The sequence below is a fragment of the Taudactylus pleione genome, unplaced genomic scaffold, assembly GCF_031769625.1.
Source record: "Taudactylus pleione unplaced genomic scaffold, aTauple2 ptg000386l, whole genome shotgun sequence".
In the NCBI taxonomy this organism is placed as follows: Eukaryota; Metazoa; Chordata; class Amphibia; order Anura; family Myobatrachidae; genus Taudactylus; species Taudactylus pleione.
In genome coordinates, this window is record NW_028284787.1 from 16,514,429 (window position 1) to 16,538,859 (window position 24,431).

The following is a 24,431-nucleotide window of genomic DNA, read 5'->3' on the forward strand; positions in this document are numbered from 1 at the left end:
TATTGATATTAACATACAACCACATATGTAGAGTCAGTAAATTTTGCACTATATTGAACGTTCCATTAACAGTGTGCAGTTTAAAAAATAAAGGAGACCTCAATGCATTTAACATATGTATGCTGTGTTTGTTATAAAGACTTGTTTAGACATACCCGAAATGATATTTCTAAATTCTCCCCTCCCCAAATGTCCATTCCAGCATCATATGTTCCGATCTCTTGAAAATAATCTCTGTCAATTGAGAAGAGACCCCCTGCCATAGTAGGAGTTCTAGAAAAGGAAATGCAATATGGTTAATTTTTATAAACATTTGTCATTTAGAACACCAAAATAATCAAATAGGACTTCCTGATAGCAAAATGATTACCTGAGCATACACTAAGTATGCGGATGCTCCTTCTAATTGGTCTGGCTTGGCAATTTCAGCATCACTCAAAATAGGTGGATACGATAAAGTATGCAGCCATAAATCTATTCCATAGACAAAAAACCTTACGGTTTCACATGTCCCATTAAGGCTGCTTAGACATGATCTGAAATTTCACAAAACCTATTGAATTTCTGCCCCTCAAACTCCAAAAAGCAATGAAATTACGATCATTAAGGCTGACGCCTTAATGGACGTGTTCCTTGCATAATACAGATATGGTATGCCATGACACCATGTGGTTAACTGCAGATTCAGCACTCTCACATAATGAGATTGCTGTCACTCTCAAAATGGTGGAGCTGCTAATTCACAGCATTGTGTGCTCATTGGAATACACACATGCAGTCTATGCAACTGAGGTCTGAACAGTTATGAGGCACACACATCCCACTCAGTACCCACAATTTTCCCATTCAATCACCACAAAAATTTCACTAAGAGTTCCAACATCTTTCTCACTCCATACATCCATCTTATTCAATGTACACATTCAGCTTCCCAATTGCTAAAACTATCATACTCTGTCTATACATGTACACTATCTTCACTTCTATGCTGTTATAACTTCCCCAATCCCTACAGCTGTGTGTTCTCCCAATTGTGCTAGTCTGCATGCCCTGATCCACACCAATTTGTCTTTCCCCATGTGCATCGCCCTGTCTTCCTGCATCTGTGCCACTGTTTCCTTCCATCTGCACCACTGCCTTGACCCCCACCACTCTGTCCCTCCCGACCGTGCCACTCTGTCTTTCTCCTCCCACCCATACCACTCTGTTTTCCCACCCATTTGCACCAATCTGTCTTCCCCAATCCCTTCTGTTGTGTTCTCCCATTGTGCTAGTCTGCATTTCTCATGCACACCAATCTGGCTTTACCCATCTGCGCTGCTCTGTCTTCCCGCATCCATGCCACTCTAACCCCTATTCATGCCGCTCTGTTCCCCAAACTGTTCCACCCTATTTACCCCTCCTGTGCACCATTTTGCACCAATCTGCATCACTTTGGTTTGCCCCATCTGTACTGCCTAATCTTCCCCTCTACACGCCATTCTGTCTGCCCCATCCACACAGCTATGTCTCCTCCCCCACAGTAGCTTAAGTTCATCCCAGATGCCCGGAGGCAAGTTTTAATTTGGTGCCCCCCTAAAAAAAAGGGAAAATATATATTGTGCATATCTATATATATCTATGTATAACATAAGGACAAAAACAGTAATATAAAATAGCTTTAAGCCGGGGGGGGAATATATTATGGGCAATGGAGGAGATGCCCCTTCAGTGCTGGCACCTGACGGCAGGCGCCTCCATTGTCTCCCATAGTTCTGCCCCTGTTCCCCCATCCACCATACTCTTAGCTCATCTGCACAGCTGTATGTTCTGCTCAGACCTCAGTTTAATAGACTGCATGTGTGTATTCCAATGAGCACACAAATTTGTGAATTACCAGCTACACCATTTAGTGAGCGACAGCAATCTCACTGTGAGAGTGCTGAATATGCAGTTAAGCACATGGTGTCATGGCATACCATATCTGTATTACGCAAGGAACACGTCCATTAAGGCGTCAGTGGTGCAAGTAAAGTTTGAATATTGTCTTTTGCTGTGGAACTACAGTTCAAAGCAAGTCTCCCCCGCATGCTGGAACTTGTGTTTCTCCAAGTATCAGCATTTTACATTTCTACGGTTTGTGTTGTGTGTTTTTATTATATTTCTTTTGCTGTGGAACTACAGGTACCAGCAGGTCCGTAATGCCCCACATGCTGTTACTTATGGTTCTCCAAGTATCAACATGTGGGGGAGGCTTGCTGGGAACTGTAGTCCCACAGCAAGAGACAATATTTAAATTCTTTCCTATGCACTACACTTTACATAATCATCCTGGCACCCACTGTCCAGAGATGCTGAGTATAGCCCTAGGCTATCAGCCTGAGGTGCCGTGGAGAGGGGGACCCCTTTATTGGGGGGTCCCCAGCTCTCCAGGGATTCCCGGCCTGGGCTGACTAGTGGTCAGGGGTGATGCTTCGGCTGGAGGGCCGGTAAGAGGGCTCCCCTGGCTGTGGCATCACCCCCCTGCTAGAAAGAGTCCGGTGCTGGTTCTGGTAAATACAGCGGGACCCTATGCATTTTTTCCCCCTGTATTTCTAGAACCAGGACCGGCTCAGAGCCCAGTGCTGGTTGCGCTGAATACGGGGGACCCTTACGTCATTTGTCCCTTGTATTTTGGCAACCAGGACTGGTTCTGAAAAGCCTGGTGCTGCTTGTGCTTAATACGGGGGACCCCTACATTGTTTGTCCCCTGTATTTAGCACAACCAGTTCTGGGTCTCCAAAGCCTTTTTTGGGGGGCAGGTCCCAACATTTTTCTTTTTTAAACACAGAAGCAGGTAACATGGATTTTCCAGATCTGAGCCTGCATCTGTGTGCTGCTACCTCCCCCGGGTCCTAACGCCTGCCCCACTGCCGCCCGCACCACTGCTGCTAAGGCCCGCTACCGTCCCGGGGTCCTGGCTGCAGCTAACGCTTGCCACCCACCACTCCTTTCCCCCGGGTCCCACTGCAGCTAACGCCAGCTTTCTTCCCCCGAGCCCATCACCACTGAAGCCCACAAATGACGGCCATCTTTGTGCACCCAAGTGAAGCCACAGTGATTACACCTGCTGGAGGCTCCTACTCAAGTTGAAAAGTCCTGTCTATTCAATGGCGCATTCTGAGGTAATAGTTTAGAAACTGTAACTTTCTAATTTACCTGAACCCCAAAAGCATGTACCCTGGCACAATAGCTACCTAATAAAACAAGTCTAAATTCGCCCCTACCCTGAGTTATACCACCCCTACAGGGTGCTGCCGCCGATGACGTCGCGAGCCGTGATTGGCTCACAGTGGCAATCTTTTATTTTCAAAGATGGCCGTTGCGAGCCAATCACGACTCGTGACGTCATTGGAGGCGGCGACACCTGAAGAGGACCACAGAAGCCCTGGGGAGGTGGCAGCCACCCCCCAGGTGAAGACGCCAGAAGCCCTGGCAGGTGGGCGTCCGCTAGGCGTAAACGCCAAAGCCCTGGCGGGTTGGCATCCGCCAGGTGAGAAACACCGGAAGTCCTAGTGGGAGGCAGCCACGAAAAAGAGCTGACACAGGCTGCCGCCCACTAGATGAAGATGTCGAAGCCCTGGCGGGTTGGCGCCCACTAGGCGAAGACACCGAAGATCTGGCTGGTTGGTGCCCGCCAGGCGAAGATGCCGAAGCCCTGGTGGGTTGGCATCTGCCAGGCAAAAACGCCAGAAGTCCTAGTGGGCGGCAGCCACGAAAAAGAGCTATTACAGGCTGCCTCTCACTTGGTGCCCGCCAGGCGAATACACCAAAGCCCAGGCGGGTTGGCACCCGCCAGGTGAAGAAGCCGAAGCCCTGGTGGGTTGGCGCCCACCAGGCGAAGTTGCCGAAGCCCTGGTGGGTTGGCGCCTGCCAGGCGAAGAGGCCTAAGCCCTGGGGTGGTGACAGCCACGCAAAGAGCTTAAAGGCCGCCGTCCCCAGGTGAAGACCTGTAATATAAAATATTGCAATATTAAAGTGTGTTCTGTTATTTTAATATTTTTTTTTTTACGGGTGGACTACAGGTGGCAGTGGGCCCTAATGCCCAGCATGCTGGTACTTGTGGTTTTCCAAGTACCAGCATGCAGAGAGGCATGCTGGGACCTACAGTTCACCTGCAAAAGTAAATATTATTTAAAATGTACCACATCACATAATCAACCTGGCACCCATCACCCAGGGGTGCTGGGGATAGCCCCAAGCTATCAGCCTAGGCCTGGGTTGCCCTGAGGAGGGGGACCCTTTTGATTGGGGGGTCCTCAGCTCCTCAGGGATCCCCTGCTTGGACTGACTAGCGGTCAGGGTTGATGCTGCGTCTGGGGGGGCTCCCCTGGCTGTGGCATCAGCCCCTCATTAGAAATAGTCCGGTGCTGGTCCTGGAGAATACAGGGGGACCCTACTCATTTTTTTCCCTGTATTTCCAGAACCAGGACCGGATCAGAGCCCAGTGCTGGTTGCACAACTTACATGGGACCCCTACGTCATTTGTCCCCCATATTTTGGCAACTAGCCCAGTGCTGGTTGGGCTTAAATACGGGGGACCCCTATGTAATTTGTCCCCTGCATTTAAGCACAACTAGGACTGGCTGCCTGTGTTTGAAAACAAAAAAAAATGGCGTGGCCCCACCCCCGAAAAAACAACCAGCAGCGGGCTTTGGAGCCCCATTACTGGTTGTGCTAAATACAGGGGACAAATGACATAGGAGTCCCCTGTATTAAGCACAACCAGCACCAGTCTTTTAGAACTTGTCCTGGTTGCTAAAATACGGGGGACAAATGACGTAGGGGTCCCCCATAATTAGCGCAACCAGCACTGGGCTCTGAGCCGGTCCTGGTTCTGGAAATACAGGGGGAAAAAATGCATAGGGTCCCGCTGTATTTACCAGAACCAGCACCGGACTCTTTCTAGCGGGGGGGGTGATGCCACAGCCAGGGGAGCCCTTTCACCGGGCCCCCCAGCTGCAGCATCACCCCTGACCGCTAGTCAGCCCAGGCCGGGGATCCCTGGGAAGTTGGAGACACCCCAATAAAGGGGTCCCCCTCCTCAGGGCACCCCAGGCCGATATCCCCGGCACCCCTGGGCGGTGGGTGCCGGGTTGATTATGTAAAGTGTGGTGCATTTGAAAATATAAATATTGGCTTTTGCTTTGAAACTACAGTTCCCAGCAAGCCTCCCCCACATGCTGGTACAAGTATCAGCATGCGGAGCATTACGGGCTTACTGGTACTTTTAGTTCCACAGCAAAAGCAATATAAAAAAAAAAAAAACACAACACACCGTAGAAAAGTATAATTTTATTAAAACATACATACACACACACTCTCACATACTCATCTATGTATCCATGTAACCATCTGTCCTCTTCTCCAGTAGATTATCCTATGGATTACCTGTAAAAAAAAAAAAAAAAAAATTCATACTCACCTCCTCCTATGTGTGGATCAGGTCCTCTGCACACAATCCAGGGTCTTGGCAAAATAAAAAAACGCATAATACCCGGACTGACGAACTTTAGAACACTACTACCCGAATGACAGCTCCGCCCGGCCTTTCAGTACAGAAATCCCGGGGCAGAGCACTCATTGGCTGAGAAAAGCGAGCCTTCCGCCTCTCAGCCAATAAGTGGTTCTCACCATTGAATTCAATGGTGAGAACCAAGCATTTCCTTTTCAAAAATGGCGTATTCCAAAGAGCACACAATTATGTGAATTAGCAGCTCCACCATTTTGTGAGTGACCGCAATCTCATTATGTGAGAGTGCTGAATCTGCAGTTAATCACAGGGTGTGATGGCATACCATATCTGTATTGCGCAAGGAACACATCCATTAAGGCGTCATTGCTTATTGAAGTTTGAGTGGCAGAAAATCAGTAGGTTTTGTGAATTTTCAGATCATGTCAAAGCAGCCTTAATGGGACATATGAAACCTTAAGGTTTTTTGTCTATGGAATATATATATATATATATATATATATCTATATATATAATATATATATATATATATATATATATTATTGGAGGTGCTACCTGTGGAGACAATAGATATATACACAAAAAGAAATACAGGTGCTCGACTCCAAATTAACTGATTGTACATGATAAATAAATTTTTGCACTGAATAGAGGTTTTTGGCATTATCTTGGCCAAGGTTATGGGCCTACCCACCACATCCGGGTAACCTCTGTCGGTTAGGTCCCTAACATACTAGGATTTAAATCCAGAGCGCAGGACACCCCCAAACTAGCCCAGCCAAGCCACCCCAAGACACCGCTCTAATAAGAAAGGTGAAGTGTAAAAGAAATAGTTAAGAGCAGCCGCAGCTGCATAAAAAGAATAAAACACATTTTAATGCTTCACTGTCTGTTTTTTATATATGTATTTCACTTTTTTCTTTTTATTCTTTTTATGCAGCTGCGGCTGCTCTTAACTATTTCTTTTACACTTCACCTTTCTTATTAGAGCAGTTTCTTGGGGTGGCTTAGCTGGGCTAGTTTGGGGGGTGTCCTGCGCTCTGGATTTGAACACTAGTATGTTAGGAACCAACCCGACAGAGGTTACCCGGATGTGGTGGGTAGGCCCATAACCTTGGCCAAAATTTTGCCAAAACCCTCTGTTCAGTGCAAAAATTTATTTATTTATATACAGTCAATTTGGAGTTGAGCACCTGTATTTATTTTTGTGTACTTTTAGAGCAATACCAGCATGAAGCAATAGCCCATGCAAACTCACAGAACAGGACAGAGTGCTGAAATTCACAGATCGGGTTTCCTTGGCCAAGCAGATGCACACAAGCCTCAGTTCATTATGTACAATGCCAAACGTTGGCTGGAATGGTGTAAAGCATACTGACATCAGATTCCGATGCAATGGAAAACAAAAAAAATCTTTGTAATACAAATAACTAGGAATCCTGGCACTGATTAGATAGAAGATCTAACATCTGCAGCAAATGGTTCAAGAACCTGGCAGTTAGCGAATATCAGAAACTACATACTGATTATCAGTATGTAACACACAGGAAAACAACAAAGGAAGGGAATTTCCATTGCACTAGTGTCCAGGTCAGATTTTACCAACAAAACTAAATTACTCAACCTGAAGATGTAAAAACATCCATTATTGTATTATTTATTGTACATCCCTATCATTTATTATTTGATTTTTATATCATACATCACAATCTGTTGCATATTGACCTTCTTTTTGAAGAAGTAAAAATAATCTTGTATTGAACACATAAGTTTAAAATTTCCTGATACACATTTAAGGGTTGAGTTCAATCAACACAGGTAATTCTGGGATATTCTTTTCTTTGCATTTCTAGTTACAGAGGGGGACAAACCTCTGAGATTTGAAGCTCACCAGCACATGACCTTAGTGCACAAGTGTCAATATATAGACTATTCTACCCTTAAATGGCAATCAAAAGAGCAATCATTAATTAAGTGGCTTAGTAAGTGGTAGGAAACAGCAGTCAGTCAGTATGGTCACTATGGAATTCAGCTGCTGAAATGCATCAGCATATAAAAAGTTCCAAAGATACCTTAATACAGGATCCTCCTTAGTTATTCTCATTGTAATGTTTGATCCCAAGTGATGGTTACTGACACTGAAGTGTTCCACAAGTAGATGACATTCTCAATAGCATCAATGTGTGTCCAGCCAGACAGTGAAGCAAAGTTGCTAATAAAAGGTATAGCTCACAGTGAGGTATAAATATAGCAGTATGCACAAATGGATTGACCAAGTCTTTCACACTGCAGGAGTTGTGGCTTTATTTAACTAGGACTACTCAGCTTCTGTTCTGTTTAGTGTCAAAGCTAGTTAATTCATATAAACCCCTTCGTTTGTTAAACCAAGTAACAAATGATAGAGCGTCAACGCGTTTTGTCCATATGCTATGGATGAAACGAACTAACACTCTTGACTGGTAACACAAAGCCCTTATCTCAAACCTTTGAAGAACTTTGTAATTAATTTGAATGCTGATTGTAAGCCAGGCATTATCACTCTACATCAGTACCCGACCTCTCTAATGCTCTTTTAGCTGAATGGTCCAAATCCTCAAAGTCATGTTCCAAAATCTCACGGTATGTTTTCCCAAAAGAATGGAGGCTGTTATAGCAGCAATGGCGAGACCAACTCCACATTAATGACTATGGCTTTGGAATGATATGTTCAACAAGCACATATGCCTGTGATGTTTGGGTGTCCCCATACTTTTGGCCATGTAAAGTATTTGAATAAATTAAAGGTGTCAAATATTATAAATGTAAAGTGCTTTGCTTCACGTAGACACACAAATAAGGTTTAATTCCTTGTTGCCTAACAATAACAATTATTTATATCTTCTAGTTCGGTGCCATGGATCTCGTGAAAGGAATCATACAGCTTGAAAACCTATCAGCTAGCATTATTGTGGCTGTGTAAAGATAAATCACTGTCAATGATGTTAACCTCTTGTCAAGTGCATCGTGATTAATCTCTAAACCAATAACTGGAGGCACAATCATAACACCTAAGCAAACTACCTGAGACACAGTACTCAATGAAAGATGAATTAAAAGCAACACGTTAAGTCAGTCACCTCACAGGAAGAGTTCGATCTCCCCTTCTGCGATCCATTTCACGCTGGGGAACAGGGTACCACCTGAAGTTCAATTTCCAGTTGAACCCACCATAGGTCATGTCAGAACCAGCCATGTACTCAAAGGTATCATCGCTAATAACATCAATTATGGGGCACACCACTGTCCTCCTTTGTAAAGATGAAACAAAACTGCATTAATAAAGGGTTCAGGCATAGGCACCTTACTGTTATATAAACAAATTATTCTGAAACAATTTGAAAATACTTTCAAAAATGCAAAACAGCTCTTTAAGAAATGCATTGACTGTAAAATACATTATTTTCATTTTCCACAAAGCAACTAATGAATTATAAATGCAGATATTTAGTTATTTTACAATATTTGAATTTCTGAAAGAGAATTCAATCAGTGTGTAAATGCAGACTAAATAGTTGTAGTTTTACTCCAACTTTTGTGAAACTAAAGCTAATACAGTAAGAGAGGTCTGTTTCATAACAAAATACTGTAGCTCTAGAGTGCAAATACAACTTTTGGACCAGCTGTATGCCTCAGTCTGTGGTAAATGCACCTATATTTCTACCATGGTGCATAGGATTCTGCAGCACATTTGCACATGTAGAGGTTAGAATAAAAGGTATTCCCACTGAAGTACTGAAAAGGTGCACCACTTAGAGGGGTATTCAATATGAAACGTTAACTTCACTGTCGAAGTTAACGTTTCATATCGGAGTTTTACCTGCGTTAAAGTATGGTGCGCGCTCCCGCTTATACCCGTATTCAATATAAAATTAACTAAAACAGGAAACTCCGAAGTTGATTTTGCGTAAAGTTACGAATTTTTCCTTAAAAAAAATGGTATGACCCACCTAAAGTAGTAAAAACATGGGGGATCACTATGGGTACCCCCGTTTTAGCCTTTAATTGAAAGTCAGGGATTTAAATAGCTGTTTTTTTCCCGACATTGAATAAGTGATGCAGAAGAGCACTTAGGTTATTTTTTTCATTTTTTTTTAAGTGGTCCCATCAAATTTGGGGTACATGAAAATGGGTACTAGCATATTTTTAAGTCCCTAAAGTAATTTTTTAAAAATTCAGCATTTGTGCACCTGCCGCTATAAATCTATTCTAGAAAACACCTGCCGCATACTTGCAGAATAGCCCTGAACCTATTTCCCTATTGTTAAACAATTTTCTCCCATTTTTTTTTTCACCCCAATTTTTAAATACATTTTTTGGGGTGTCCCTATTTATTTTTTTTTAAACTTTTTTTGACATAGTTCTTTTTTAAATGTCATTCCCAGGGGTGCAGGCTATTTTTTCTAAGCCTGCACCCCTAAACCCCAATTCTGCACTTTTTTTCGACACCTATTCAATGGTGAAAAGTTATCCCCGTTTTTTATCAAAGACTTTTCAAAACTGCGATAAGTCTTTGAAATTGAATACGGTGTAAAAGTAAAACCTGCGATAATGACGTCATACCTCCGATATTAACGCAAAAACGATGTTATCGCACCCATATTGAATACCCCTGTTAGTCTCATTAAGCGGAGCAGTGTAAAAATGAGAAATCATGTCTTGTAGAAAAATTATTTTAATGTGATAGATGGGATGAAAGAGCCCATTTTCACAGGTATTTCTTCCAATGCCGGCAAAAAGCTAGCAGTAATTATGATACTTTGAATGAGACAAAAAACACATACCCAATACATTGTATAATAATCTAAATACATTTTAAAAATAAGGGGTTTTCTTCTTCCCATCAGAACCAAACAATCTTCAACTACTGTTACTCCAGAACTAAACACTCTTTTACAGGTGACCAGCTCTATGCTGACAAGTGCTGGGTCTCATTCTTAAACATTTAGTCAACAGGGGTTGGAGTACAATTAATGTGAATAACACCTTATGGAAAACATATTTCACCGCTCTATTAAATGGAAATTTTTTTTTTGCACGATATATTATAATCCAAACAGAAAAAAATAAAAAGTCTCCAAGACTATCGATCAGAAAGTCCATTGGAAGAGGTCAACATGAGAAAAAAGATTTATTAAAAGTGTGGGGAACAAAGGTCTCAGATTCAAGTTTTATTTGCAAATAATTTACATTAGGTATATTTGGCATTATACTGAGGTACAAAGTTACCAATGAAAAAGTCCCAATTACCCTGACACCTAATGGTCTAGGTGGTTTTAAAAGATCCCCGGCTCTATCCAGCACGCGGCTTGTAGCTCAGTCCTCACCACACAGACAACAGGCTTTTTTTTATTTTTAACTATAGCAAGAGAACTCTGTACATGTGTCTTTTGTGTTAGTAGTGGGCCAGATTAAGAATTTAAGAAATGTTGCAATGGACATGGAGATTACTTATAGCAAGCGTCCATGCAAATGTGCTTCTCACTTGAACATGCCCCATTAGGCCTTTGGTGGACAACACCACCTGAGCAATATTTTCACAGACACAAAGGTAATATGTTGTGGGTGTACTCCTGACACTGTGCTTTGTGAAGAATCTTCAATTAGCTTGGCATAATTGTTTAGTAGTCAGTCCTCAATGGGTATTCCAGGAATATAAAAAGAAAAAATACATAGCATTGACTGCATGAAAAAAGATAGTGAATGGTGTTTTCAAATTAAACACAATTTGAAGTGCATATAAGTTATGTTAGCATTCAACTTGATAACGTGGGACTGTTTACGACGTACAATATGAGATTAGAGTGTTTTTTTTGTGCTGCAAGAAGGAAAGTAATAGCAGTAAAAACTTACAAATAAAATTAGTAACTAGTGCATATACAGGTTGAGTCTCCCATATCCAAAATGCTTGGGACCAGGGGTATTTTGGATAACGGAATATTCCGTATTTTGGAATATTTGCATTTCATAATTAAATATCTTGGGAATAGGATCCCAATATACACACAGAATGCATTTATGTGTTATATATACCTTATACTCACAGCCTGCAGGTCATTTTATACAATATTTTTAATAATTTTGTGGTTTAAGCAAAGTTTGTGTACATACATGAAATTCATTTATGTTTCATATACACCTTATACACACAGCCTGAAGGTTATTTTATACTGTATTTTTAATAATTTGTCCCTTAGACAAAGTTTGTGTACATTAAACCATCAAAAATCAAAGGTTTCATTATCTCAGTCATGCCAAAATTATTCCGTATTTCGGAATATTCCGTATTTCGGAATATTTGGATATGGGAGACTCAACCTGTATCCAAGTACAGCCAAACCACTACATAACACTTTATAGACACCATACATATAGATACTTGTATTCATTTCCAGCTGAGAATAAACTGAAAGGCAAGTTTTCAGATGAGTATCTTATTTTAACCTTTGATACGAAGATTATATTGTCATTTAAGGATATTTGAATGCATGATTATAAATTTCAATTCACCAATTTGGGTGTGTTATCAAACAAATCTCTTACCTGTAGTTAAAACAGGATTTTTTGAAGTCATGCTGTGACCCCATTTGATAGGGGGGTGTCATTGTCATTAAAAGTCATGGGATAGATGAGTAGTATCGTGTTGACCCCCTCTAACCAAGTGAAGTGCAGCAACTCGATGTGGCATCGATTCCACAAGAGGACAGAAGACCTCTGGAGAGATATTGAGCAATGCCATCTGGATAACTTCCCACAGCTCCCCGATAATTGTAGGTGCATAATCGCGGGTGCGAATGGACCTCTTCACCATGTCCCATAAATGCTCGATAGAGTTCATGTCGGCCAAACACGATGGCCACACCATTCATCTGAACTATCTAGAATGCTCCTCGAACCAATTCTACCAAACTTGGGACAGATAACATGGTCCATTATCCTGATGGAATATTACATCGTTATGATGGCACATGAACTCCATGAAGGGTTACAAATAGTCATCAAGCAATGTAACATATCGGTTAGTGTAAAAAAAACGTGTTCAGACCGACCAGCGGTCCCAACCCAGGCAACGTGAACACAACCCACACTGTTATGGAATCATCACCAGCCTGCACAGTGCCTTGTTAACTGGGGCCTCATGGGATCTGCGCCACACCCCGAACACTACCATCTGCCAGAAACAACTGGAACCATGACTCATCTTACCACGCCACATGTTGCCAGTCCTTCAGGGTCCAATTAGCGAAGTCACAAGCCCATGTGATGTGCTGTGTCCGGTGTCTTAGTGTTAACAGGGTCACTCTGGTGGGTCTACTGCTACCATATCCAATGGAAGGTAAAGAACGCTGCACTAACCTGTTGGGGATGCGTCTGGTACTTCCTGCATTGAAAGTGGTGTGATTTGAGCCAGTGTCGCTTGTCTGTTACCATGGACAATTCTTGCCAGACACAATAGTGTCTCAACCCCCTGTAGAATGCACTGTCGATTTACATAATTTTTAGTTTCTTCCTTGGCCAGTTTCCGGCTTGTAGATATACAGAATGAGACATATACTGTATGTGTCACTTCTGGACTGCATGGAAGTCTATAATTGAGACTGTTGAATTTACTAATAGATGACAGGTGATGCATTCCAGAGTAAAGTGGACGCAGCTTTTTGCTGGATGAGGTGGTGACTTGAATAACAAGTGCATTATTTCTGTTTAATACAGATGTGCTGTATATCATAAGTTTGGCATTGTAGATGTACTAAAAAAAAAAAGTGCAGAAGTTGTCAACAGGATTACACTATAGTGTTGGACTGTTACTAATGATTGAATACACAGTTATTAACAACTTGTTAGGTGTATTTAAACCTTGCTACTGCTATATGGGGGTATTCAATTCAATGCAATGTGAATAGAGCCAGGATGGAGTTCCCGGAGCCATTTACTTGACCACCCTGTTAAATCCAACTAGAGGATTTCTGTTTGTACCGTTCTGAATAAAAGGTGAAGAGTTGGACCTATAAAAATTCCACTTGCACCTCTGTTGCAGTAAAGAGGTGTAATATTACTTTGGTATACTTGACCCTCCACACAAATATTACCAAGCTCATCACTTTCCCACTCACAGGTAAATAAGTTAACTCATCATATTCCGCTAAAGTTTTTTTCTGCTCTTAATGCACCACGGATGAACCATATATTTAATAATTGCCAATGTTTTTCTAAAGTGTCATTGTTCGGCTGTGACACCAATGCCCCTTTCACATCGCCAAAATAACCGGGGTTATTCCCGGGTCGATGTGATTTTAAAAAGCACCAAAATGAATAACCCTGGTCGACCAACCCGGAATTTCAACCCGGGTCGGACCCGGGTTATTTGGCTCTTAAATGGTACAGACCCGGGATATTCAACCCGAGTCTGAGAAAATAGTGCTGATTGGCTTTTTCCAGTCAGCTGACCAGCCTGCACACAGAGCACGTGTCTCTGTATTTACATTACTGTCCTGCACTGCACACTTTGGGGAAAAGGCAGCTATTAATAAGCTATACACAGACAGCACAGTGTACTATACTGCACTTTACTTTCACTTTCGAGGAATCATGGCAAACTGGAGTGAAGAAGAAGTAATGGAGTTGCTGCGGATCAGGCATGAGGAAGAAATATGTAAACAGATAACTGGCACTGTAAAGGATGCAATAACTTATCGCAACATCAGCAAAATGTTGGCTGCATCTGGATTCATCAGGAGCCAATAGCAGGTCATCAATAAGCTGAAGGCACTGAAGAAGCAATTTCATAAGGTGAATGACCACAATAGAAATCGCAGTGGTGCTGCCCGCATGGACTGGAAGTTCTTTGAACTGTGTGCCAATGCATTTGGCCATACTGCATTAAGCAGACCTGTGACAGTCATCTGCACTGCATGCATTCCCCAGCCCCGCCTTTTCTTTACTGAAAACGTCATCATAATTGTGAGCCAATAAAATCCTTTAAAAATGACATCACACTGTTTTAACATGGGCAACCCGGGTTGAGTTAAAAGGCACCAAATCTGCAATAACCCAGGAATAACCCGGGTTATTATGGAGATGTGAAAGGCCCTGACCCGGGTTCAAAACCCGGGTCCGACCTGTGTTTGCGATGTGAAAGGGGTACAATAGAGTCAAGACCCGGAGATGGGAAGTGAGCAGATCCAAAATTCTGGTATATATATGCTCAAGAGCCTGGCAGAGCTACCCGGAATTCTAGTCTCCCAGACATTCTGGGCGAGAAGGCAACTATGATATTTTTGGCATGTTCTTCCATTTATTTTAAGACCTATATAAAGGATGACGGTTCTTTGCAAATTTTATTTTAAATCAGACACATACTAAAAGTACAGAAGTATTTGGTGTCTGATTTAAGTGACATCAGACAACAAATACTGCATAAAACACACAGGAAAAAAAAAAAAAATCAGCAGACAGAGCTTCCTCATTTTTATATGTAGTAAGGAATGGAGAAACACCTCATGTGTTACTTCTCTATTATACTTCCATGCTGCCGGAGCACAGTTGATGTTACTGAGCAATAGCTGTACTCTCTGTAGGAAGTAATGAACTGGAAACTACAGATGTGTGCTAGCTGTGTAAACATATATAATGCATATTGAATAACAAATATGCCAGGGAAAGCATGACAGTGAATTTTAATAAAGTACTAGAAAGAGGAGTAAAACCAAATAATAGAACTAAAAGAAAAAGTATACTACAAATTTCTATTAAATTAGAGAAATATTGTTTTAGTTTCTGTGTGACATGTCCTCTGTATCAGAAAACACAAAAAACCCCAAAACAATGAAAAATAATCAATTAAAATAATTGTACAACTAGCCTCAATTTGAGACATCTGAGGCGAGGAAGCCACTGGGTTCTGTGTGAGAACCCGGTGGCTTACTTGCACCAGGTGTCTCGAATTGCAAGCAATCCACCGTATCTTGTGTGAGTCGGCTTGTGCAGAGCGTCATTTGCCCGAAAGTGCATCTCAGTTGCACTGATAAATTTGATATGCGACACATGTATATCCGTCTGCATCGTAGTCTGTATACTACTAAGCACAACGGAACCTGGTGTGAAAAAAAGCTGCGGCCACTGCAGCGTAGCACTTCATATACAGACTGAGACTCAGTTGCACACAAATATATCAGTGTCATATGAAATTACTCAGTGCAGTCTACTGAAGCGGTTTGTCACATCCGCTTGCGGCTAAGGCCCGTATTCAATTAGAGGCGAAAAACTGCGATCTGCGAAAAGTTTTTGCCAATGCGCGGTTTTAGCCTGTTTCTGAAGTATTGCTCCTATTCAATTCCAGGATGTTTTCGCCTAGGAGAAAACTCCATGGGCAAAAGCAGGGAAAAAAAGATTCTCCAGCAAAAAGCAGGAGAAAAGAAGTGCAAAATCCATATTTTGGGGTACAAATGTTGGGAATTGATTCAGAAACCTTTGGACCCCCCCCCAATGACTAATTAGGCAAAAAACATGTTTTTGAAATTGACCCCCAAAAATATTTTTATTCCCCCTCAATCTCAGTAGGATCCTGCCTCAAACACCTTGCCAGACTTGGCTTGTCTGTCCATTTCTACACATAAAAGTATATTTACTAAAGTGAGTTTTTTTTAGAGGTGAAGATGTTGCCCATAGCAACCAACCAGATTCTACTTAAAAATGGAAACATATCGATTACTTCTTTTTTATCTTTCTCAGCATGCAAGAGAGGACAGGAAATGTAGGACATTCATAAGCTAGTTAAACCCTCCATGGGAATGGCAGTACATCTACTTATTCTGCTCCCTTGATGCTGTGAGTTAAGAATCTTGATACTTGTGCATTTTGATCCGCTACCTTTATGTCCACTTGTGAAAGACAAAATCTTGTTATCGGTAGTGGAAAGAATACTTGAATGAGAGATCATCCTGCTACTATATTTTCTTTGAATACGGTAAGGAATATTGAAAGTGACTGTTTTGTTCCTGCCCAAAATTCCAATAGAATTATTTCCTTCATCATTTATTTTCTTCTGGTGCTCCATTGATGATTTATGAAGGAAGGTCACAAAAGTTCTGTTATAGGAGATTGTTCTGACATGTTTTCCAATAAACTGTAGATTAGAGTGTGTGGATCTAACAGATACCTCATTGTGGGGTATATGTACTAAGCCTTGGATAGAAATAAAGTGGATGGAGATAAAGTACCAACAAATCAGCTCTTAACGCCCTTTGCAGGCTATTTTTGAAAATAGCAGTTAGAAATAAAGTACCAACCAATCAGCTCCTATCTGCTTTAGCTCTCTCCAAGGCTTAGTACATAGATCCCTGTGTTTTTGTTACTAGTTGCTGCCACCAGATCAGATTTTCTTTGGTGCTTCTTGATAACTTGATATTGTGATCCAGAGAAGTATTTTGCTGATCTCACAATCTAAGTAGTTCTAAACGTAGATTGTGCAAGTGTCATTTTGGCAGGTAAATACTGTCGTGGAAGAGAACATTCTCAATAATTTTATGCATTTTGTCTTATATATTGTGGAGTCTGTACTTGATGTGCTATGCATTGAGCCTTGAGGTGAAGGTTAATTTGTTTTGAATAGTTGTATCATAACTCCCAGAAAACTCATTATTTGTGAAGTAAAGAGCTGACTTTGTATATCTTCACAATCCATCCATGTGACTGCAGAAACTAACCCTGGTGATTTTTTTTTTTTTTTTTTTACTTAATTGTTTTATTGGCTGTGCTTATCTCTACAAGGCTGTTAAGGTGGCCATACACGGTGAGATTCAAAAGTTGGTAAGAACAGTTGTACGATTTCCCTTGAAAACTCTTCCCTTCAGATACAGGACGATTTGTATTTAAAATGCACCTATTTCACATAAGACCGTACGATTTGATCAATCACATCACATAATGTGTGTCTATTCCTACACGATCAGTTGAGATCTCTCCGCAAAAGCATCTGATCAGCGATCCAACTAGATGACGGCGGGGACGCGCATCCGGGTCGCAGAAGACTCAAAATACAACTACTTTCAAATGATTGGTTTGTCAAACCTGTAGAAACTGCCCAAATCATGTGATCAATCGTCCCGTGTATGGCCAGCATTACACACGTGAGGGCACAGTTTGAAAACCTTCTTTTCTTATTCTTGCTATCAGTGTTATTAGTTTCTTTGTAAGGTTCCTGGAGATATTTCTATGACACAATGCAGACAAGTGCACTGGAAGGGTTACCCTAGAATGCAGAATCCCAGGAATTTTCTGTGTTGAGCAGAAACAGGGATATTAAAATTAACATCCTAAAGACCTATGGGGATACTGATTTCATACAAAACCGTTTAGCAATGACAAATCTTTTGAATCTACTGAGATCCAGAAGAGTGGGATAAGGACAATGAATAGTCTGGCATAGAATCCTTTGCCGTAAAGATCTAATGGTACTGGGGAAGTAGCTTTTGGCTTGATAATTTCTGGTAGGCTGTTTTGCAGAGCATCTACTTCTGCTGAGTATGTTGGGGTTCTAGGCTGTACAAATACATTTCCTTTTGGATACCGGTAGATTTAAAATCTTCAGCACCCACTGAACTTTCAGAGACTGAGGGCTTCATTCAGAGGCGGCCGTACGGTCTACGACCGCACGGCCGCCTCGATGTTTGTCAAAGTGCGCATGCGCACGAGGGAGCCGGCTCCTTCGTGCGCATGCGTGAGACCCGCTACAACCGACAGCGCCGGTCGTAGCGGGTCTATTTCCAAAGGGGGCGAGCTGTCGATGTTGATTGACAGCTCGCCCCGTTTGCAAGGCGGGCAAGGGGGGTGGCAGCCCAAACGGAGGCGTTCCCATGCCGTTTGGGGGAGGCCCCACTGACATCACTAGTGATGTCAGTGGAGAGCTTCCGGCTCTGACAGAGCCAGAAGCTCTCCGGGGCTTACGACAAGTGAGACCCTACCCTAGGGTCTCGTCGTAAGCCCCGATGGTCGCGATGGTCTATGACCATCGCGACCATCACCCTAGCGGTCGTTAGAGCTGTGGGTGTAAACCCACAGCCTAACGACCGAAACAGAGGCGGCCGGTCAGGATGCAAACAGCCGCCCAGTTTCTGAGCGACCGCTTGCATCCTCCGACCGCCTCTGAATGAGGGCCTGACTGTGTGTGAATATTGTGAAATACTGACCCTATTGGTGTTAGAAGGGAGCTGCTCCTGAGAATAGTCACTGTAGTTAAATATGACTTTACATCTAATTTTCAAGCTTGAAGAACCAAAAAGGCTGCTTGGAAGTCAAAGGAAAATTCTAAAAAGACGATCAAAATTCAGGCACTAATTATAAAATATTACATTTGATTAGCAAGTAAGATATTATCACTAATTAACAGCAGAAGATACTCAATGTGCTTGTGGATGCACACTAAATTTTCTACATAAAAAAATGCACTAAACAAATATTAGTTTCTGCGCTAATGATATTCAGAGTCTGGTATGGAAGAGAAAAGACACGTATCCAAATGTATATAAAAATAAATATGCACAATTTAATACATACAATAGCAACGGGGTGCAATATCAATATATAGTATACACTATTTAAACAGCAAATAATAAAATCATATACCTGTGATTTCTCCCCCACAGCACTCGAGTTGGACTGAGATTGCTAAGCCTGGTAATCGAGAGAGGGTGTTGTTCCCTTAACAGCACAGGCTGCTGTTTCTATTGAACTATACAGAGGACGGAACTTTTACAATTATTCATTGTCCATTTACCTGGAGGTGGACATGATCCATGCCAGAGTAAACCGGTAACAATTTCTTAATATAGGTATGGACATTATACCACTTTGATATTCACGTGCAGACTTTGTAGCTTGCAGCCACAAGTGGGACAGAACTCGATATAGAATATATATTCTTTCACTTGTGCAGCAATGGAGTATGATTTTTTTTTTTTTTTTTTTTAAATCATTTATATATTTAAATACTGTATACTATATATTGATATTGCAGTCGGTTGGTATTGTATGCATTATTAAATTGCAAATATTTATTTTTATATACATTTGAATGTGTTTCTTTTCACTTCCATACCAAACTCCGAATATCATTAGCGCAGAAACTCGAATATTTGCTTAGCAAAAGAAAATTCTGTGTGTTGTACTGTTTTACAGGTGTAAAGTTTCTTTCATTTTTAAACTGCTCGTTGAGGAGGAATCTTCCATACCTCAGGTAAATTGACAGCTTTCAAACAGGAGTTTTCTGTATCATTGCATCTACTTTTTAGTAAAAAATATTGTCTGTTTACTTTATCCCGAACATCCATCTGAAGGGTCTCTTTACATAATATGGATGCTTTGGAAACTGAAGCAATGGCAAAAGCCAGACCACCAATCTTTCAGAGAAAAAAAAAAAAAGAGTGCCTAGGGGGTACCCCATTTTCTGGTTAAAGTACAGTTCGACCAGATATGCTAGCTATGGCTGCATGTACTTTAGGAACCATCATCCATTTCAATATCGCTATCATTAAATGCACACACAGGTTCCAGTCTTTTTGTATTTCGCCCGTTTCTCCAATATGATCAGGATTATTCTTATATGTAGGGAACACACTGTAGGTCCACTACTAGTGCTCTATTCCAGATACCCCAATGTTGTGGGAGCTGCTTTAACAGAGGGGGTCCAACCATTAGGTTATAACGAAAATAACTGTAGTGGGTAATTGACCTGTGTGTGAATGGATGAAGAATATGTTGTTAACGTAGTGGATTAATGAATTGTTGAAATGCACAACAATATGACTGTCAATGTATATGAATGTGGTGCAGTTTGAAACCAAGATACACGGATGGTGGGAAAAAAAAAAACCTTTTACAGTATTATGTATCAGATAAGATACAGCCTGGGCAAGCCCATATAGATAGTTAATAACTAGGTAGAACTAAGAAAAAATCAAGACAAATAAATCTAAATGTTAAAATGAAGATAATGGTCGAAGAGTATGGCAGTCATGAAAAAATCTCCAATTACAAATATAGCAAAATGTCAACCTGAAGCTGGGTGTTCAACTGCTGTCCCATCGTATCCCATGTGACCCTGTCACTGCCTCTTGAGTCTATGTGGGTGGTCCCAGCTTGAAAGTAAGGAAGGCAGATCTTACCATATTACACAGCCATTTTCTGGTGTTGCCTGCATCCTTCTCCATCCGATACTGAAAGTAAAGTTCTCCCAGGTGTTGGGGGAAGTGGGTAGGGGGAGATATGCCATTAGGGATCACCGGTACTCGACAGTGCCAGAGTGCACACGTACCAATTCACAGCTTAAAGTCGGGTCAGCTTAAAGGGGCTGTCAGGCTGTGACTGTGGAAGAGCTGATGAAATCCCAACGCGGAAGGCCGGCAGATGAAGATCCCAACTAGGGTAAGTAAGTACCCTAACCCTCCCTTAGTGGTGCCTAACCCTAACCGCCCTTCCTTGCCTAAACCTAACCCCCCCTCCCCGCACCCAAAACCTAACCCTCCCGGGGGGGTGCCTAACCTTAACCTGCCTAACCCTAAGTCCCCCTGGGAGACACAAACCTATAACCTTCCCCCCCAGCCCCCCACCTTCCCCCCCCCACGCGCAGCTAAGATCTCCTAGCACCCGGCTTACCTATGCTCGGTATGCCGGGTGTCAGGATTTCGGCTTGGGGCTAATGATAGGTGTTGGTATTCAGACGCCTATTTTCAGTCCCGTGCCGGCATCCTGACTACATCCCCTTCTAAACATGTATTCAACAAGTTTCTTCACCTCCTGGTGGTTTCCTCATGGATGACAAGCTCTCAGTAATTGTTGTCTTTTTATACATTACCCTTGATTGGGATGACCAATAATAAGAGGTCAGAATTAAAATTTCAAAGTGTCTTGACTGTAAATGGTTACCCGCTTTTATGGATATTAAAATGAGTTCCACACTCGTATATCTTGCCGTTTTCTTGCTGTACCTTAAAGTTGTGTGGTTAACTGGTTGAAATATCATACGGTGTTTTGGCTGTTCTAATTATGATTATGTGAATATCCATTTGTTGGTCACATATATGGGTGGGTTTCCTTCTTGTGTGTTTACATCTGAACTTAAATGAGCTGTGTAATACGTCTGTTCATTACACGGAGATACTGGTATTGACCAGCATGGCTAGAATGCTGTATTATCACAGAGGAGGACGTTTTTTTGGTTAATAATCGATGGATTGAAAAGTACATTGTATAGTGGAAATTAGTAATCTAAAAATATGATAATAGATCTGCAAATATATATAAAAGTTGTAGGTTTGTGGAATGGTAGCAAATGTATGTGAAGAAGAATGGATGTTCTAAGTGACACATATCACTAGATATTGATGGTGGAGTTGAAATATGAAAATCAGTCCAGTTTGGTTTTGGTATGATATGGGATGTTAAACAAAATCTATGATCTTCTTGAAGCAGTGATAATGATATGGACTAGGGCAGAGGTACAGTTTAAATTGATCACGTAATTACGGTTTGAACTTCAAAATCAGGATAGAGTCTAATGCTGGGAACACACTGGCAAATATATTGGGCAATCAAATGATCGGCCAACATATCGAGCGCCCGTCAGCCAGTGTGTACCATCGATGTGTTTGTGAACGATGTTGTTCACAGACATATTGCGTCAGCTGTGCTGCACACAGAACCATCATCTGCAGATATATCTGTTAGGTGTGTACCCAGCTTAAAAGGCATGAGTGTTTTCATCAACTAGATCCAGTTGATTTCTTGTTTAACTATTTGTCGATGTCTCCTCTCAAATTTGATAGATTACCAGGCATTGCCAAAGAACAAGGCCGGTATTGTTAGATTTGCGTCTATGCTTATAGTGACTGGAGAGACTGTCTCCCAGTCTCTTATGTTTATTTCTTCGGTGTTCCCCAATTCTGTCCATGAGAGGTTCATCCTATATATTGCTTCTTGCATGGGAATGTAATCATTTAGATGACAATCTCTGTACCACAAGTAATGAAGCCTTTCATTCTCATTTTTTCTTGGTTAGACATGGAGCTAAACTCTGTGGTGGCCTTGGTGCTTAATGTACTGAGTTTCTTGCACCTGATGCATCATCCACAGGTATAATCCCAGTTTTTTGTTACTGTTCCCTTTAATAATGTTTGTTTGGATGTGGAGAGATCTCTGATGTGATTTTTGATTATCTTTTTGTTGATGTTAGGTGCCTTCCTGTAGACTATGGCTGGAGTGGTCCTAAATTGAGGGCCTAGAAATTCATCCTTCTTTATGATGTGCCAGTGATTGTTAATCATCTTATTGCTGATTTGTCTGAATATTGTGTTATAAAATATAGTTGCTTTCTTTTCTTTGGGTTTCTTGCATGTCCCAATCTTGTTCCTCTTTCTTTCTATAACTCCTTTCTATTCTAATGTCTTCTTTAACAGGGCTGAACTGGCCATGTATCCTTCATTGTTTAAGAGGGTATAATTATTGGTTCAGTTGTTCAGTCTATATGTTGAGTGAATCTTCTTTTTAGACAAGGTTAGTAGACTCATTCAGATGCCAATGCTGTTATAACATCTACATATTTATATATTTCTATTTAATAAAATATCCACATTGTTTTAAGAAAATGTTCTTGACTATCTGGTTTCCAATATTAGTAGCACAACCATAACTTTAATGCTTACTTTGTCCAAGTGTCTTTCATTCATTTGGGCATTGGCTCATGCAGAAAAGCAGGTCCCGGCTCCACCCATGCTTAACTGCTGAACAACAGTTCAGTTTCCCTAAATAAGACTGTAGAATTGCACCTACAGAATTTACACACGTCCTTTCTTGAGGCACAACAGTTCTCAAAGGACTTGTAAGTTCATGTATCTTCTATATTGATTTACTGACTTAATTATTGCTTGTTTGCAGCGCTGCAGAATTTCGGGTGCCTTATAAATAAACATTGATGAGGGTTATTTTGAGGGGACATGAATCATGCTCAGGGACTCCATAAAAAGGTCAACAAAATATTCATGCATTGACAAAAAAAATCTCCACAGCATCAAAATTTATCCTATTCTAGGATTTGCCAACTATTACAACAAATTCTTGCCTGGCATGGCGGTGGTGCTCCATCCATTACACCGGCTCTTATAGAGAGCAAATTGTCATGGTCACATAATAATGGCAGACAGGAGTAAGTGCTCAACAGCTTTTCAATCTTTTACATCAAGAGAATTGTAAAATGCATGTTGTATTATGGGCCAAAAGTTAAAAGAAGCATTGAATTTCATTTGGGCATAAAAATTTGTAATTAGTGCTTGTATGGTACGAGGTTCACGCTCATAATGGACCAGCAACAACTGATTTCCAGCTTTAATCAAGGCATTCCAGTTAGTGTAGCAGCATGCATATAACATTAGGCTTTATTTTCAGAAGATCACAGCTATGATGCTGAGTTTAAGTGAGTCTTGCTATTGCACACTGACATTAGTGCCATCCTCAAAAAAGGCTATGTACTCTTGATATATTTACACTTACTCAAGATGAAAGCCTTCCTGATAATGCAGCAATGACATAAAAGGTTATCGGCATACATGCAACACTGGATCAAGTGCATGCAGTTGCACAAAAATGATGAATAGGCCCTCAATAATTATAGCTTTCCAGTGTTACCAGCATAGCAACCAATGATACTGGGTGCATCATGTGGGGAATGAGAATCATAATTTTGGCCAAATTAAAGCCAAGTGTGTTACAAGAGCTTCACATTAGACACATTGGAGATAAAAGGTGCTTGCTAGGACTTGATTTGCTGGTCGAGCTACTTGATAAAAAGATGCTCAGGATGTCAACACATGCAAAGCATGCACCACTACAGCCTTGGGAATAGCCGACTACACCA

The 24,431-nt window shown here is 41.4% G+C and overlaps 1 protein-coding gene across 1 annotated transcript in view; it reads right to left on the reverse strand.

Annotated features, from left to right (window-relative positions):
* GALNT1 (polypeptide N-acetylgalactosaminyltransferase 1) overlaps window positions 1-24,431 on the reverse strand; it is a 338,886-nt gene that overhangs the window by 56,622 nt on the left and 257,833 nt on the right. The window contains exons 6-7 of the mRNA XM_088445731.1: window positions 8,608-8,778; window positions 156-273 (exon numbers count right to left, since the gene is read on the reverse strand). Of these exons, the coding sequence (XP_088301857.1) occupies window positions 156-273; window positions 8,608-8,778 (289 nt within the window). The remainder of the gene's footprint in view (window positions 1-155; window positions 274-8,607; window positions 8,779-24,431) is intronic.